Source organism: Staurois parvus, unplaced genomic scaffold, assembly GCF_062004578.1.
Source record: "Staurois parvus isolate SC_StPar_1 unplaced genomic scaffold, SC_StPar_1.0 ptg000104l, whole genome shotgun sequence".
In the NCBI taxonomy this organism is placed as follows: Eukaryota; Metazoa; Chordata; class Amphibia; order Anura; family Ranidae; genus Staurois; species Staurois parvus.
In genome coordinates, this window is record NW_028317900.1 from 12719416 (window position 1) to 12737912 (window position 18497).

General features: G+C 39.9%; 1 protein-coding gene across 1 annotated transcript in view; it reads left to right on the forward strand.

Annotated features, from left to right (window-relative positions):
• BUB1B (BUB1 mitotic checkpoint serine/threonine kinase B) overlaps window positions 1-18056 on the forward strand; it is a 73539-nt gene extending 55483 nt beyond the window's left edge. The window contains exons 17-23 of the mRNA XM_089671339.1: window positions 1551-1682; window positions 9962-10074; window positions 10267-10428; window positions 12055-12197; window positions 14281-14449; window positions 15442-15548; window positions 17620-18056. Of these exons, the coding sequence (XP_089527465.1) occupies window positions 1551-1682; window positions 9962-10074; window positions 10267-10428; window positions 12055-12197; window positions 14281-14449; window positions 15442-15548; window positions 17620-17800 (1007 nt within the window). The 3' untranslated portion in view covers window positions 17801-18056. The remainder of the gene's footprint in view (window positions 1-1550; window positions 1683-9961; window positions 10075-10266; window positions 10429-12054; window positions 12198-14280; window positions 14450-15441; window positions 15549-17619) is intronic.
• The last annotated feature ends 441 nt before the right edge of the window (window positions 18057-18497 follow it).

An 18497-nucleotide genomic window follows, 5' to 3' on the forward strand; every position in this document is an offset into this window, starting at 1 on the left:
TGTGTGTGTGTGTGTGTGTGTGTGTGTGTGGTGTTTTTTTTTTTTTTTTTTTTAAATAAGTGTATTTTTTTTCCATGTATGTATGTATGTATATCATTTTTTTTTTTTTCCCTCTTTCTGCTGAAATGCTGTATGTTTATGTGAGGCAGATCAGAATACAGATCACTAGCTTTGCAAATTCTTTATTGAAGGTGTCCAACATTCTTAGGATAACAAGATACAACAAGATCTGTGAAATATAGTTCAGTACAAGGTCATATCAGAATCAGTATAAAGGTAAAGTGAACAAGTGCATTAAAGGATAAGTTCACCTTTGGAACATGTTATACCTGTCTTTAGGGTGCAACATATAACCTGTTTCCATAGCTGCAGCTGTGCCCGTTGCGCCCCCCCCCCTTCTCTGACAGATATGTGGAGAAGTGTCCTTTTGGACAAAATAATAAATGCACACTTTTTTACCTGCAAAAGAATGTGCATTTATTATTTTTGTCCCAAAGGCGAACTTGTCCTTTAACCAAAACATGTATATACATCTAGTCAAAGAATTTGATCACCTGATCAGCTGCCAATGAATAGACCAGCAATACTGTTATGACTGAATTAACGGTTCTCCATACAGAACAGTGAGTGCTCAGAACAAAGGGTTTGTTTTTCGTTCGTTGTAATGAACGAGTAGGTAGAATGAAAACACTGGACCAAGACATGGATGTGGTGTAGAAAAGGTGGGGAGGGGGGGGGGGGGGGAGGTTGCTGAAAGGAGGGCAACCGGACAGTGGTTTACTGAGTCAGATCCAAGAAGGGCCTTACCCTTGTCCAAGTATTTGAAGATGTTCCAATGGATCCAGGTTTTAGCGTAGGTCTCATGTTTATTTTGCGTGGAGAGGACTAGGTCTTCCACCAGATTCGACTCCAACTCTTGTAAGCTATAAAGAGATACGGGGACGGATCACTAGCTTTTCCCTATACTAAAGCCAATATGCAGGCCTAAGTATCTCTTCCACTTTTTTCTTCAAAGATTTTCATTTGTATTTCTTATCTTAATCTTATTTGTGGACTGATCTGAAAATGGTTTGATGCCTTCCCAAAGAAGGCCTCCAGCAGACTTTAACCCCCAAAATCAGCTGTATATTGAAAAAATGTTTTCTTCAGCATTCCTAAATTGTTTGCATGATACATGATGGTGAATGTGCATGGTGTTGGGAACAGATTTTGAATGAGTTTCTGTCAATAAAAATACTCAGCAGGGTATAAAGTGCAAACAAAATGCTTGGAATGACCCCTAATGAATGTTATTAATGCCCAGTATAGTAAATATGTTGAGTAGGATGCAATTGCGAAATCCCAAGAGTGTGCTGCTAATAATTCCATGGGCAACATCGGTCAGTAATGCTCATTTTGTGTTTAATTTATACCAAGTAGTTGTTGACTATAGCCCTCTGTCATTTAATACTGCTGTTACCAAATGATGATCCCAGGAAATTGTTATGCATTTTAGAGGTCGTGTGTTTTTTTTTTTGTTTTTTTTTTTGAACTTCTTGCTGTACTTTTAGACTGCTCTGTGGATTTAGAAGAGCTGCACAAAAACTTGATGTTGCCCGCATCTGAACTGTTAACATTACAGCATATCCACCAGGAGGCTGGACAGATGCCCTCTTTGAAGGACCAGGAAGAGATATATCTTGGTAAGAAGAGAATCTACAATGGTAGTTATTTTTTGCTGGGCGTATATTGTAATTAAAGAGATTACAATACATACAGTAACAATGGCTAAATGCACATGGGTGGTTTGGCCCCTTGGCGTCAAATCCCAGTGTTTTTGGGCACTTGAGAGGCACAGATATGTCCAGTCTTCTATGATATGATGAAATACATTGCAGGTGTACACTGTATCGAGCAGTACTTGCATTCAAGGCCATATGCGTACGGGAAATATGCCCTGAATGCAGAATTCCTGCATTTGGGGAGTACATTCCTGAATGATTAGAACCGTAAGTGTGACTACCGCTCGATGCAGTGTTCAGCTGCTGCATATTCTAGCCAATCATTTTATTTAGACAGGCTGCTAGAGGAAGAGCTGAATGTTGCACCTGTGTTTCCTGGGTCCCCAAAAATTCCAGGATTGACTTGGACAAGCTAAACTACTCGTGTGTATGAGACCTATGGAAACTACTAAAATTATATTTATTATAAAGTCAACTTAATTACATAAAACTATCTCTCTGAGAGAGACTACATACATCCTTTCTGATCTATCTTATAGAGCACAAGAGAACCTACAGTAGGTCAATTCTGTACAAAGGTCAATACACAACTTCTTCTTCTGATTCTCCATTTTGTTGTTGTCAATGCCTCCTGTTCATTTATGGTCGCATTCAGTCAGGGCCAGGTTAAGGGGTGGGCAGGAGGGACAGCCACCCAGGGTGCATCTGCCCTTACTCAAGATGGCTACAGCTAGAAATCCTAGGGGGGAGGGCATTTTCTAAAGTGGTTTATCAACAAAATAAAGCATGGAGACGTGCATGGATGGGTGATTTTGCTTTGCATATTAAAAAAAAAATTTTCAGTTTGTGATGCTTGCATAAAGTTAGTGGTTCTAAAGGCAGAAGCTGTTGATTTTGTTATTACTATACAGGATTTATATCGCTTTTACAGCTGTGTTAATTTCGTCAACTAAAATACGACTAAAACAGTTGAGATGATTATAAAATATGACTAAAACTAAAATAGCATTTTTAGTCAAAAGATTGACTAAAACCAAATCAAAATTTGCCATCAAAATTAAAGCGGAGCTCCAGTCAAAATGAAAAGAAGAAAAAAGTCAGCAGCTACAAAAAGTGTGTGTGTGTGTGTGTATGTATGTGTGTGTGTGTATATATATATATATATATATATATATATATATATATATATATATATATATATATATATATATATATATATATATATATATATATATATATATATATATATATATATATATATATGTGTATATATATATACAGTCAGGTCCATAAATATTGGGACATTGACACAATTCTAACATTTTTGGCTCTATACACCACCACAATGGATTTGAAATGAAACGAACAAGATGTGCTTTAACTGCAGACTGTCAGCTTTAATTTGAGGGTATTTACATCCAAGTCAGGTGAACATTGTAGGAATTACAACAGTTTGCATATGTGCCTCCCACTTGTTAAGGGACCAAAAGTAATGGGACAATTGGCTTCTCAGCTGTTCCATGGCCAGGTGTCTGTTATTCCCTCATTATCCCAATTACAATGAGCAGATAAAAGGTCCAGAGTTCATTTTAAGTGTGCTATTTGCATTTGGAATCTGTTGCTGTCAACTCTCAAGATGAGATCCAAAGGCTGTCACTATCGGTGAAGCAAGCCATCATTAGGATGAAAAAACAAAACAAACCCATCAGAGAGATAGCAAAAACATTAGGCGTGGCCAAAACAACTGTTTGGAACATTCTTAAAAAGAAGGAACGCACCGGTGAGCTCAGCAACACAAAAAGACCCGGAAGTCCACGGAAAACTGTGGTGGGAGCGAAGAATTCTTTCCCTGGTGAAGAAAACACCCTTTACAACAGTTGGCCAGATCAAGAACACTCTCCAGGAGGTAGGTGTATGTGTGTCAAAGTCAACAATCAAGAGAAGACTTCACCAGAGTGAATACAGAGGGTTCACCACAAGATGTAAACCATTGGTGAGCCTCAAAAACAGGAAGGCCAGATTAGAGTTTGCCAAACGACATCTAAAAAAGCCTTCACAGTTCTGGAACAACATCCTATGGACAGATGAGACCAAGATCAACTTGTACCAGAGTGATGGGAAGAGTATGGAGAAGGAAAGGAACTGCTCATGATCCTAGGCATACCACCTCATCAGTGAAGCATGGTGGTGGTAGTGTCATGGCGTGGGCATGTATGGCTGCCAATGGAACTGGTTCTCTTGTATTTATTGATGATGTGACTGCTGGCAAAAGCAGCAGGATGAATTCTGAAGTGTTTCGGGCAATATTATCTGCTCATATTCAGCCAAATGCTTCAGAACTCATTGGCCGCTTCACAGTGCAGATGGACAATGACCCAAAGCATACTGCAAAAGCAACCAAAGTTTTTTAAGGGAAAGAAGTAGAATGTTATGCAATGGCCAAATCAATCACCTGACCTGAATCCGATTGAGCATGCATTTCACTTGCTAAAGACAAAACTGAAGGGAAAATGCCCCAAGAAAAAGCAGGAACTGAAGACAGTTGCAGTAGAGGCCTGGCAGAGCATCACCAGGGATGAAACCCAGCGTCTGGTGATGTCTGTGCATTCCAGACTTCAGGCTGTAATTGACTGCAAAGGATTTGCAACCAAGTATTAAAGTGAAAGTTTGATTTATGATTATTCTGTCCCATTACTTTTGGTCCCTTAACAAGTGGGAGGCACATATGCAAACTGTTGTAATTCCTACACCGTTCATCTGATTTGGATGTAAATACCATCAAATTAAAGCTGACAGTCTGCAGTTAAAGCACATCTTGTTTTGTTTCATTTCAAATCCATTGTGGTGGTGTATAGAGCCAAAAATGTGAGAATTGTGTCTATGTCCAAATATTTATGGACCTGACTGTGTGTGTGTGTGTGTAGATGAAACTCGAAAAATTAGACTATCGTGCAAAAGTTCATTTATTTCAGTAATGCAACTTAAAAGGTGAAACTAATATGAGAGAGACTCATTACATGCAAAGCAAGATAGTTCAAGCCGTGATTTGTCATAATTGTGGTGATTATGGCTTACAGCTCATGAAAACCTCAAATCCACAATCTCAGAAAATTAGAATATTGTGAAAAGGTGCAATATTCTCGGCTCAAAGTGTCCCACTCTAATCAGCTAATTAAGCCATAACACCTGCAAAGGGTTCCTGAGCCTTTAAATGGTCTCTCAGTCTGGTTCAGTAGGAATCACAATCATGGGAAAGACTGCTGACCTGACAGTTGTGCAGAAAACCATCATTGACACCCTCCATAAGGAGGGAAAGCCTCAAAAGGTAATTGCAAAAGAAGTTGGATGTTCCCAAAGTGCTGTATCAAAGCACATTAATAGAACGTTATGTGGAAGGGAAAAGTGTGGAAGAAAAAGGTGCACAAACAGCAGGGATGACTGCAGCCTGGAGAGGATTGTCAGGAAAAGGACATTCAAAAGTTTTGGGGACTTTCACAAGGAGTGGGCTGAGGCTGGAGTCAGTGCATCAAGAGCCACCACACACAGACGGATCCTGGACATGGGCTTCAAATGTCGTATTCCTCTTGTCAAGCCGCTCCTGAACAACAAACATCAGAATCGTCTTACCTGCGCTAAAGAAAAACAGACCTGGTCTGTTGCTCAGTGGTCCAAAGTCCTCTTTTCTGATGAGAGCAACTTTTGCTTCTCATTTGGAAACAAAGGACCCAGAGTATGGAGGAAGAATGGAGAGGCACACACTGCAAGATGCTTGAAGTCCAGTGTGAAGTTTCCAGTCTGTTAATGAAGCACAGTGGACCAACACCAGTAGATGACATGGCTCCCCAAATTAAGTCCAGGGTCAACGCAGCCGTCTACCAGGAGATTTTGGAGCACTTCATGCTTCCTTCCGCAGACTAGCTTTATGGGGATACTGACTTAATTTTCCAGCAGGACTTGAACCAGGTTTTGGTGCTTTTGGCAGTGTGGGCAGGTGCCAATGACCATGGGATTACTGTGCTTGATTTGGCAGCAAACTCGCCTGACCTGAACCCCATAGAGAATCTATGGGGCATTGGCAAGAGAAAGATGAGAGACATGAGACCGAACAATGCAGAAGAGCTGAAGACCGCTATTGAAGCATCCTGGTCTTCCAGCAGTGCCACAGGCTGATAGCTTCCATGCCACTCCGCATTGAGGCAGTAATTGCTGCAAAAGGGGCTCAAACAAAGTACTGAGTACATATGCATGCGTATACTTTTCAGAGGTCCGATTATTGTTTTATGTACAATCCTTGTTTTATTGATTGCATGTAATATTCAAATTTTCTGAGATTGTGGATTTGGGGTTTTCATGAGCTGTAAGCCATAATCATCACAATGATGACAAATCACGGCTTGAACTATCTTGCTTTGCATGTAATAAGTCTATCTCGCATATTAGTTTCACCTTTTTAAGTTGCATTACTTAAATAAATGAACTTTTTGCACGATATTCTAATTTTTTGAGTTTCACGTGTGTGATAGAGAGATAGAGATATAAAAATGTTTTTATTTTAATATTTAATGTAATTTAAAATATATTTTAAAGTTGCACCTCTGTTTTCCAAAAGCAATATTTTGGTGTTTTTATGAAACTTGGTTTTATTTATAAAGACCTTATATATCACAACGGCTAAATCTGTGTCTGTAGTGCTTGTTCAAACCGTAATACCATAAAGAACATGTTAGATTTTTACTCCAGGAGTATATAATAAGTTTGGAAATTCTAGAGAAATGCTTAAAAAATGCATTACAATTTAACTAAACCCATTACATTTTAGTCAACTAAAATATAGTGGAGATTTTACTGACTTATATACAACTAAAAACTGAAATGGCATTATAGTCAAGACTATGACTAATGCTCCTGAAAGCTAGGAAATCTACTTCTATCAAATTTTGAAAGCTTGCTTTGATGTGAGGCAAGGAAGTTTATTCCCAGGAAATATTCTGTGGGACGTATGCTGACCTACCTCCAAACAGGTCGGGATCAACGTTTTTTGTCTAGAGTACTATCAAAGGCCAGTTCTTGCTCTTTGAATCTATCACAGGCATTCCTGTGTCGATGTTGCCTTCCCTATTGCCATCACCTCTTTTAGACAAGTGTTGTTGTGTTGGCAGCTCCTGCTTGTAGAACAACTTTTCTTGTCCTCCGTAGGGGAAACGGCAGAGCTTCTTCATTGCTCCTTAACCAACCACTTCACCTTTTTGTCCTGTTCGTCTCAAGGAGTTTTCCCTTTTGTGTGGGTGTGGTGCAAGCTGGTCAAGTTTCTCACAGAGCTGCTACTACTTTCAGGTTGACACTTTTTTTTTTTTTGTCATTTTCAAGGGTCCCTGTAGGGGACCTTTTCTCATTTCACAATTTCTAGGTGGCTCTGACAACTCATTCATGGTTACAGGTTTAAGAATAAGGTTCTATCTTTCCTAGCCAAGGTGCATTCTTCTAGATCGGTTATTTTCCCATGGGCCTTTCAGCATCAGGAGTATGTTTCCACATATTTGCACATTTGACCCTTTTTGTGTTCTGTTCGCGTTTCCCAAGTTTTACCAGGTGAAAGTTTAGTGCTCACCCAATGTCCGTTTTGGATGTAAGGTTCTTCTGGTGGCTGTTTGCACTGCAAACTGTTTGCTGTGGTTTTATGGGCTTGTTTGCATTTTGCTTGCTGTGTTGTCCACTTGGACTGCTTTGGGACGTCCTTTATTTCTCGTAATTTCCTGTCTCTGTATTCCTTAATAAACAGATAAGAAAACAGGATTTTTTACTTACCATAACATACATTTCTTGGCGTTTTTGTTCAAGAGCCACAGGTCCATACCCATCTGTCTTGTGATCACGTCTCTACTGCTATCACACAAAACTGAAGCATGATGGGAGTAGTGGAGTTATTGCTGATTTACTGGCTTTGTTTGCCAGCATCCAATGCTCTTAAAGGTGGCAACATTAATAATATACAGTTAGGTCCATAAATATTTGGACACGGGCACAATTTTAGATTTTTACCAAAACATATTCAAGCTATAGTTATATAGATATATAGTTATATAATGTCTATGGGCTGAAAGTGCAAACGCTCAGGTTTAATTTGATGGCATGTACATCCAAATTGGAAGAAGGGTTTAGGGATTACAGCTCTTAAGAGTAGCCATCCCCCCTTTTCAAGGGACCAAAAGTAAGTGGACAATTGAATCAAAAGGGGTTTCATGGCCAGGTGTGGGCTACTCCATTATTTCTTCATAAGCAGGTAAACGGTCTGGAGTTGATTCTAAGTGGGGTATTTGCATTTGGAATCTATTGCTGTGAACCTAAATTATGCGTTCAAAGGAGCTGTCCATGCAAGTGAAGCAGGCTATTGTAAACATTCAAAAATGAAACAAATCCATCAGCAGCAACATTAGGAGTGGCAAAATCAACCTTTTAGTCCATTCTGGTGAAAGAACGCATGGGTGAGCTCAGCAAGATAAAAAGCATGGAAATCCATGGAAGACAACAGTGGTGGATGATCGCAGGATCCTCTCTATGGTAAAGAAAAACCCATTCACAACATCCAGACAAGTGAAGGACACTCTCCAGGAGATGGGCGTATCATTGTCAAAGTCTGCAATCAAGAGAAGACTTCATGAGAGCAAATGCAGAGGATTCACCACAAGGTGCAAGCCATTCATAAGCCTGAAGAATAGAAAAGCCAGATTAGACTTTGCCAAAAATAATCTAAAAAAGTCAGACCAGTTCTGGAAAAGCATTCTTTGGATGGATGAAACTAAGATTAATCTGTACCAGAATAACTGGAAGAAAGTGTGAAGAAGGCTTGGAACAGCTCATGATCCAAAGCACACAACGTCCTCTGTAAAACATGGTGGAGGCAGTGTGATGGCATGGGCATGCATGGCTTCTAGTGACACTGAATCATTGGTGTTTATTGATGATGTGACAGAAGACAGAAGCAGCCGGATGAATTCTGCAGTATTTAGAGATATACTGTCAGCCCAGATTCAGCCAAATGCAGCAAAGTTGATTAGACAACACTTCACAGTACACATGGACAATGATCTAAAACACACTGCAAAAGCAACCCAGGAGCTTTTGAAGGAAAAGTGGAATATTCTGCAATGGCTGAGTCAATCACCTGATCTCAACTCTATTGAGCATTCAGTTCACTTGTTGAAGGCAAAACTAAAGGCAGAAAGACCCACAAACAGAACTGAAGACAGCTGCAGTTAGAGCCTGGCAAAGCATCAGAAAGGAGGAAACCCAGTCTTTGGTAATGTCCATGGGTTCAGACTTCAGGCAGTCATTGTCAGTAAAGGATTCTCAACAAAATATTACAAATGAACATTTTATTTATGATATTCATTTGTCCAATTACTTTTGGTCTTTTGAAAAAGGGGGGATGGCTACACATAAGGATGTAATTCCTAAACCCTTCCTCCAATTTGGATGTACATACCCTCAAATTAAACCTGAGAGTGTGCACTTTCTGCCCATATCCATTATAGAACTATAGCTTGAATATGTTTTGGTAAATACCTGAAAAAAACTAAAATTGTGCCTGTGTCCAAATACATATGGACCTAACTGTATCTAAAAACCCTTTTTACCTGGTGAAATTCAAGAAAAGGAGTTTACGGTAAGACAAAATTTTTATCCCTAGAGTGTCTAAAAAGGTTGAGGTGAGGGCTCTGTGCAGGTTATTCAGGTTTCTCCACAAAGTCCTCAAACCATGTATGTGGCTTTGTCCTCAGGGCCACAGTCCTGCTGGAACAAAAACGTCTTTCCCTAAACTGATGCCGCAAAATTGAAATCGCACAGTTGTCTAAAAACTCTTCATGGTTGAGCATTTACGGTACCCTTCACTGGAAACACCTGCACTCAATCATTTGAAAACATGACCACTTTTAGCAATATAGTGTAGATGCGATTGGTTAGTTGGCTTTAAACCTTTGGCCATAATAGTATAACAATATTTCTTTGGTCAAATATCTGCAAATTTTTGGCCCATATAGTGTAGTCCTTATGTCTTGGCACAGGGGCAAGAAAACATTTTTATTGCTGTCAGATGTCTGCAACTTGTCCTTTGTATGTGAGACATTTGTTGAGTAGATGGGTGCTTGCTTCCCAATTAGCTTTTTATTTCCAGTTATTTAATGACATTTTCATATTTTTCTTTCACTGAATTGTGTTTATCTGGTTACCTTTATTTACAGGTGGGGAAACTTATCAACTAAGAAGTAAAATTAGTTTAGGAAATGGCAGAAACCTTCTTAAAGCAACATTGTTAGATGTGGAGATGGAAAGCGTAAGAGGGGTAGCTATAAAGGTTGGTTACGTTTTTTTGTGTGGTTTTTTTTTTTTTTTTTTTTTTTTTTTTTTTTTTTTTTTTTTTTTTTGTCCTACTCTTTAGTGTTTAGAAGCATATAAGCTACATTTCTTTGGTAATGTCAAGTTTTGTTGGTTAGTTTTTGTGCAATTTTTAATGTGGACCTGACTATTCTAATGTTTCTTCTTGCAGAGGGATTCTCAGCCAGTTCCATGGGATTTCTATATTACACAGCAACTGACAGAACGGCTCGGAGAGGCCTTTAACAGTTGTCTATTAGAACAAAGTGACTGCTTCCTCTTCCAGGATGGCTGTTTTACTGTTTATAAGGATACCACTCACTTTACTATTCAGGTGAATGTCCATTCAGAAACATTTAGAAATGGTGAATTTTGACAAGCAGTTTTTTTTTTTTTTTTTTTTTTTTTTTCTTTTAAACAGCCACAAAACAGCTGGCCGATTTGTCCCTCAACATAAACCCATCAATAGTGTGGGGCAGGGGTATGGGGCCTAAATTTATGAAGAAAGATTATTTGAAAAATTTGAGAACAAAATATATATATATATATATATATATATATATATATATATATATATATATAATATATATATATATATATATATATATATATAATATATAATTTTTTTTTTTTTCAAATGTTTATCTTTTTCTAGATAAATAAAAAAGGCTGAACACCCAGTGGTGCTTACATATCACCAAAAGAGCTCTATTTATGTGAATACAAATTTCATTTGAGTACAGTGTTGCATTACTGTGCAATTGTCATTCAAACTGTGACAGCACTGAAAGCTGAAAATTGGTCTGGGCAGGAAGTATCTGTCATGAGCTCAACTTTAACCACTTCAATACCGAACTGCTTAAAGTGGTAGTAAACTCCCTTGGTTGAATTTTACCGAATAGGTATGCTCAGGGGTGGACTGACAACTCATGGGGCCCCCTGTGTCCTTGCCTAAACTCAAAAAAGCCTATGAAAAAGGTACCAGGGGCATCTCATGGGGCTCCCTACTGACGCCGGGCCCTCGGGCAGTGCCAGAGTTTCCAAATGGTCAGTCCACCCCTGGGTACAGTAATATCTCCTAAACATGCACTGTTAAGGAGATATTTACTATGGCAGCAGCCCGTGAAGTCACCGACGCATGTGCTCTGAAAGAACGTCATACCCGTGCCATTCCTTCAGAGCCCTGTGCTGCAAAGAGTGACTCCCACGCGCACATTTGGGAGTGATTCACCGCAGCACGGCCATTCATACTGCTGAAGCTCGCGAACCTGGAAAACCACCAGTTGAAGATGGAGGCGCCTACAGCAGTGACAGCGCACCGCCTGGAGGGCTTCGTTTTTAGGCAAGTCTGTCTTTTTGTGCACAATATAACCTAAACTGCCTGGGACCAAATTTTTTTTTATCTTTTTTGCGGCAGTTTATTACCGCTTTAATACACAGATTAAATGCATATACTGTGTATGAACTGTTTTACCATCCAAGAAATTTTTGTTTTGCACAGCCTGGAGGATGACACCTGTTACAGTTAAGGAATACAGTGGGGTCATCTTTCCACCCCTAGAATGCAGACTGGACAGTGAAAGGGCACTCTGCTTTCTCCTTTTTATCAGCATGCTCCTTGTCAGCATAGTTGCATGCAGAATTACCTGATTGGCTCCTGCCAGCATCTGCCTATTTAAAATCTATTTGACTCATGGATTGCAAGAGGCTAATATCAAGTCAATGGTTGTAAACTACATTTAATTTTTTTTTTTTTTTTAATAAAAACATAACTGCGTTAATTTGTGTTTTTATACCCACCTGGAGTTTTCTTACCTGGAATCTAATTGCTACAATGTTTTGTGTACACGCCATGGATCACATACCCACAATGTCTCAAAATTTGCCCACCTAGTATTACTCAGGAAAGTATTGATCAGTCACGAATTCACCTAATAAGCTGCTTTGTCTTCTCCACTAGGACATACTTGAAGACAAAGAGACTATGACTGAGGAGGTCATTATTCTGTTTGCATACAATTTGCTGAGTCTTGTGGAGAAACTCCATTCAGTAGATATCATCCATGGAGACCTGAGGACAGAAACTCTTCTGCTGGACAACAAGTCAGTATTCCTACTGGTGGGCTAGCTGTTGTCCTGGCTATACATGTGGCAAGTTATGAATATTTCAGCCTGGGTTCACACTGATGCAGTGCAGAATTCAGTGGTTTCTCTGCAAATTCCACACCGCATCACAATTGCACCCTGTTCATACATAACGCTGCGGGTGTGTATGTTAACACCCTGAAATCAGTCCGCAAAACGCGGTGCAGAATCGGATCGAATGGGTGTGAATAACAATGCAATCTGATTCTAGTGCGGACCAAAAAAAGGGTCCTGCGCCTTTTGGTGCGGATACAGTGTGATTTGAGCCATACTAAATGTAGGGCTCAAATTGCACCTCTCAGAATTCGCATGTGATCCGCACAGGAAAGCGGTGCCGTTTCTGTGCGAATCACATGCAATAATTGAGAAGCTGCAATGGTCTGTGGCAAACTACTGCCCATGGTCTCAAGCAACCCAATGATCAAGTTTAATAGATTAAAAACCACCACAATGCTACGCCAAATGTGTTTTCTGTCTATTTTCAACTCTGTTTGGAATAGTTGCTATAAACCATGGGTGGCAGATTGCTGTGGCTTGTTTCAATGCCATCATTTTGATTTTATTTGAAATGGAAAATTTGCCACGTTCCTGCCAATTTTGTGTTTTTATCGTAAGAATTTGGGGCTACGTAATTTTTTTTCTAAAACCATGTTGACTTTAAAAAGGGCAAAAAGCATAATCTTTTACATTTTAATTACAATTTTTTTTTAGTGACAGAAGCTGTTTGATGTTTCTTAAGCAAACCACTTTACAATCAGTTATTTTGTTTTCTCCCTGTCTTCAGTCTATTAACAAAAAATGTTTGTTGAACAAATGTGCCAAGCATTCACCTGTCATTGATTAGTTCTGACTGTGTTATGCTTAATCTGTTGACGCTGGACACACGCATATAGATGGCCGCTTGGCGTATGGGCTTTAACACCGAGCGGCCACATACATGCAACCCTGTTAAAATTACTTGCAGTACTGACTGCACACTCCCAGCATTTTTGCCAGCAGTGATCGGTAAGCACCCAATGCATACTTGCGATTGGGAGCTTTGCGATCATGTGCTGTGAAAGCTCACCTCCCAACTTTTAGAACCCTTAAAGGTACGGGAGGCGGTCGGCTCCCAAAGGTTAATGCAGCGATTTCCTATAATGGCTGGCTCCAACTAGTGGCCATAATGCTGAATTCTTTCACTGAATTTTTTTTCCAGGAAAAATACCACATTATCTGTGTGCTGTTTTACTATGGAGGCTGCGTGTGTTCTTCACTGTAAGCACACTGCTATGCAGAGCCTTACAAAGCAGTGTGCAGGAGCTGACAGGGGAGAGATCTGTATATACACAGGCCTCTCTGCCATTGGTAATACTCGAAGATCGATGGGTGCCGTCAGGGAATCACCGGTCGGGATCAGGTGATCAACAGCCGAGGCCGCGAACGCCGCACGCGCCCTACCCGGAAATGCAAAATCACGTGTGTGTGATTTTTGCACACCCGTGCTGCCCTGTTGCAGTATTTCTGCTATAGGGCAGCGTGGAACCAGGTAAAATAGCTCCCGACCCTTTCCAAAAATGCAGCGGGTGAAAAACAAATAGATGTGAATATATCCCATAGGTAGTGCGCTTTTGCAAAAAGCAAATGCATTGGTGTGAACCAAGCCTTGGTACTTGCTACTTACACACAGACACACACTTCACTCCCTAACCCGCAAGGGGCATGCAATCTAAGGTTCCTGACCTACATACATATACACATACTAGGGCCAATTTAGACAGGATCCAAGTAACCTACAAGCATGTCTTTGGAGTGTGGAAGGAAACCGGAGTACTCAGAGGAAACCCACACAGACACAGGGATTACATGCAAACTCCATGCAGGTGGTGCCATGGTTGGGATTCGAACCAATGATCTTAGTACTGCCAGGCAGTGCCAGCCACTGTGCTGTGTAACATAATTTACTTGATTATACACACGTGTATGGTGCTTTTGAACTCTGTTGTGTGAATAACCTGTTAGATAAACAATTTCTTCTTCCCCCCCCCCCCCCCCCCAACAGGATTTTTGACTTGACTTCTTGCACAGAGTTGAATGGTTGCATCAAACCAACAGATTTCTCCCATAGCATGGACATGCGGTTGTGTCCTACACTGCCATTAACCGCTTTCCCCATAGCACAAACTGAGTATGGACAGCAGGTTCTAGCTGACAGAACTTCACCTTACCAGGTAAGTGTACGAAACTGGCATTGTTTATTGTACCAGATACTTGTCTCTGCATTATACAATACATACTGAGTATCTATGCTGCAGGTGTAGTTAAATCCGGGGTTAAAATTTCGAGTCCAGACCTACTAGCCGGTCACAAAACTTACTTTCCACCAGTTGCCCCACCCAACCTTGTGTGTTATGGTAATGTCTGATCCACAGTGTTTTGTGTGCAAAATGATCCAAAATGCTTTTATCACAACGCATCGTATGGGCTTTATAAGAGGCTTTGACAATTGTGAAATGAACCATTAACTTCCTGACCATTAAGGGTTTGAAGAGCTGTAACTGGTGTGTAGACAGTACTAATAAAATAATAAAAAATCCGAGCACAATTAAATGTCACAAAAGACAGAAGAAATCACACCGTAGGGAAATAAGTAGAGCTGCTACCTCCTGTAAGTACCATCACTATACACGTAACAAATAGATAAGAGTGAGGCGCTCCACGCTACAAACATAAAAAGTAAATATGAGACCGCAAAATACTACACGCAATGCAAATAAAAATAAGTCCTAAATAAAGTCCCAAACGCAACACGTGAAATACAAAGTGACTAAGTAAAAAGAATGGGACTTGGTCACTTCATATTTCACATGCGTAGCATTTGGGGATTTATTTAGAACTTATTTTTATTTGCATTATTATAGTATTTTGCTGTCTCATATTTGCTTTCATGTTTGTAGTGTGAAGCACTTTACTTTTATCTGAATGAAGACAATACTGCACACTGCTCAGGTCTTTAAAATATAACATTTTTTGTTTAATTTATGTAAATAAACAATACTGGTATAGTGTTGGTTTACTTGGAGTATTTATTGACTTTATTGAATTTTTGTTTTCCTTTGAGAGCAAAACGCATTTTAATACGATTTCAAACAATTAATTTGACCTCGTGTAAGTTTTTTATATCAGACGGTTATTTTTAAGCACTTTAATTTGCTGCCCCCAGGTGGATCTTCTTGGCATTGCAAATGTGGTGCACCAAATTATCTTCAGCAAGTGCTTGGAGGTTCATCATGAAGATTCAGTATGGAAAATCAACAAAGCATTTCCCAGGTGAATAATTGTATTAAATTGCCTAAATTATTTTTTGTGAGGTGCTGGTTAATAGTTAATACAAGACAGTTATTGGTGTTTCTTTTAAAAGCATATTTTCACGCTAAACCAGACTATATTGGCCTGTGGCATTGCAACAGAGTTTTGCATCAGCAATTGCTTTCATGCAGGAGAGAACAAAATGGGATTTCCACAACCTGCGTTATTCCCTGCAGGAAATATTAAATACAGGCTTCTGCGAAAGGGAAGGTTAGCAGAAAGGTTGAAACTTACCTAGTAGGATCCTCTAGGGTTACAGCCCAGGCATAAGCCTGAAGATTTGATGTGGGGTGAACTTGGAGCATAGACCACTAGAAGAGCAGGAAAAGGGCATAACTAAATGGGAAGATACCAGTGGTCCTTGGTGAAAAAGAAAAAGATGAGTGAGCGGGTTAGAGACAATGTAGCATCAGAGATAATAGTAGGCAGTAGGTAATAATCATGCTTGTCATGCAAAGTAAATACAGCATATATGGAACCTTATGTTTCCCTTTTAAAAAACCTTTACACCTGAAGTCTAGACTGTCTCTCTGGCAGGCCAGTAATTTGTAAATGCTTAATAAAGCCCTGATAAAACCATGATAAAACTTCAATGGGAAAGGAAAATTCTATCAGTCTATAGTGTCCACCTGCCAAGAACCCAAAGCTAAAATGGATCTCCTAAGGGTCCTTGGAAGGACATAGCCCATGGGGGGATGTCTGCTCTGTCCAAGATTCATCATCACTGTTATCTCGTTTTTAATATGGCTTTCCAAATGAAGGACACCTTGTCCTTTGGCAAAAATCTACTGAAACATTTGTATGAGTACTAGGCAATGTGTGTTCCTGTATTTAGATTCATTCAGAATTTATGGAAGTCATCTGGCACATTAGCATCTCCAAACTTTGTGGGGAAGGCATGTATCTGCTAACAAGGGCTGTTGCAATAAGGCAGGAGCACCTTGTCTTTTTGTTTCTGGAATGAAAGCCCATGTATACTGCCATGTTCACTTTCTGCTCAGCAAATGCAACTGTGAGCAGAGAAGCACATGCTCAAAACTATTTTAGTTCATAAAGTTATGCCCTTTTTAGGATGATTTGCGTGAGTAGCAGAAATGTTTAACCACTTGCCGATAGCCGAATGGCGGCTTCACTGCGGCCGGCCAATTCTGGTAGGATGTCATGACGTCCTCCCAGAATGCGCCCCCAGAAGCCTGCACCCGGCAATCTCCATGATCGCTGTGTCCTACAGACACAGCTGATCACGTGATGTGGTAAAAGGCCAATCACAGCAGCCTTTTACCACGTGATCAGCCGTGTCCAATGACACAGCCGATCACTGGTATATGCAGTTGGCGGTTATCAGCTGTACTTTCCTCAGTTTTCACAGCGTGAGGAAAGTACTGCCGATAACCGGCAATTGTAAGACGATGGATCGGCACCGATCATCAGGGAACTGATGATCATTGCCGCCTATCAGTGCTCATCATGGTTGCATATCCGTGCCAGCTCATCAGTGCCGCCTATCAGCACCACCTTATCAGTGCCTCCTATCACTGCAGCCTCATCGGCATACATCAGTGAAGGAGAAAAAGTACCTGTTTGCAAAATTTTATAATAGAAACAACATTTTTTTTTTTTTTTTTGCTTCTAGCGCAAAAAATTAAAAAACCCAGTGGTGAATACATACCACAAAAGAGAGCTCTATTTATGCAAAAAAAAATTATAAAAATTTCATATGGGCTCAGTGTTGCATGACCGCGCAAATGTCATTCAAAGTTCGACAGCACTGAAAGCTGAAAATTGGCCTGGGCAGGAAGGGGGTATAAGTTCCCGGTAGGCAAGTGGTTAAAGATATCATTTCATAAGTTCCCTTTCGACTGGCTCATACATTAATAGAAACTGTTGGTTACTTATAGCTTTATTAAGTGTAAACTTTAAAATACTTAAGCCCATAGAAATGGAAAGTGTGGCTATGCAGTAGAACGAAGACCCAAAATAGTATGACCCAATGCAGATAATCGCTTTTTCACACTTACATTTCCTGTTTTAGTTGGTGGCGTGGTGAACTCTGGAACGCCTTCTTTTCCAAAATATTGAATATGGACAGTGAATCTCCAGCATATGTTTTAAAGGAACTCAAAGATGAGATGGAACAGTTGTTGGACAGCAGCTTTCAAGATGGGCTATGTATTTACTTCATTGAGCTCGAAGCCCTTCGGAGCCCCCTTTAAGATCAGCAGCCACACTTCATTAGGAGCGCAGTGTTAGATTTTCATATCTTTTTTTTTCTAGACTGGAGAACATGCAGACTCCCAGCTTAGTCTTAATGCACACTGTTATCTTCTGTATTTTTAAATTGTATGTTTCTATCTATATATACATGTGTGTATGTAAGTGTCATGCTCTTTGTAATTTGTACATTCACTAAACCTATTGTATTAAAGTTTTTCATATTTCACTAAACCTATTAAAGTTTTTCAGATTTAATTTTATTTTTTTAAATAATTATACATGATATGGGCAAGATCATAATTTTTTAAGAAGGTATAATGTCCTATACATGTACACAAGAGGTGGGCCTGAAATTTTCTCCTTCATTGAGGAACACGGGAAATCTTTCACTGTCAAGTTATGCTGCCTCCTACACTGGGAAACAAATGGTGGGCCATCCCAGGATAACCCCTACTATTTCCAGCATACCTTGTTTTTTTGTTGGTGTCCTAGGATAGATGTTTCCTTTTCTTTCTTTCTTTTTTTTCTAGCTACTTTGGATCTGGCAGTATCCCATCTTAATAAAGCATCTACCATCCCATTAGAGTATAGGTACCTACTCTAGGTGCTTTTAAAAATACACTTGAAGCAGACGTTAACCCTACAACCCAGCCAACCCCCCTCCCTCCCACCCTGGGAATGTGTTTGGATGGGGAG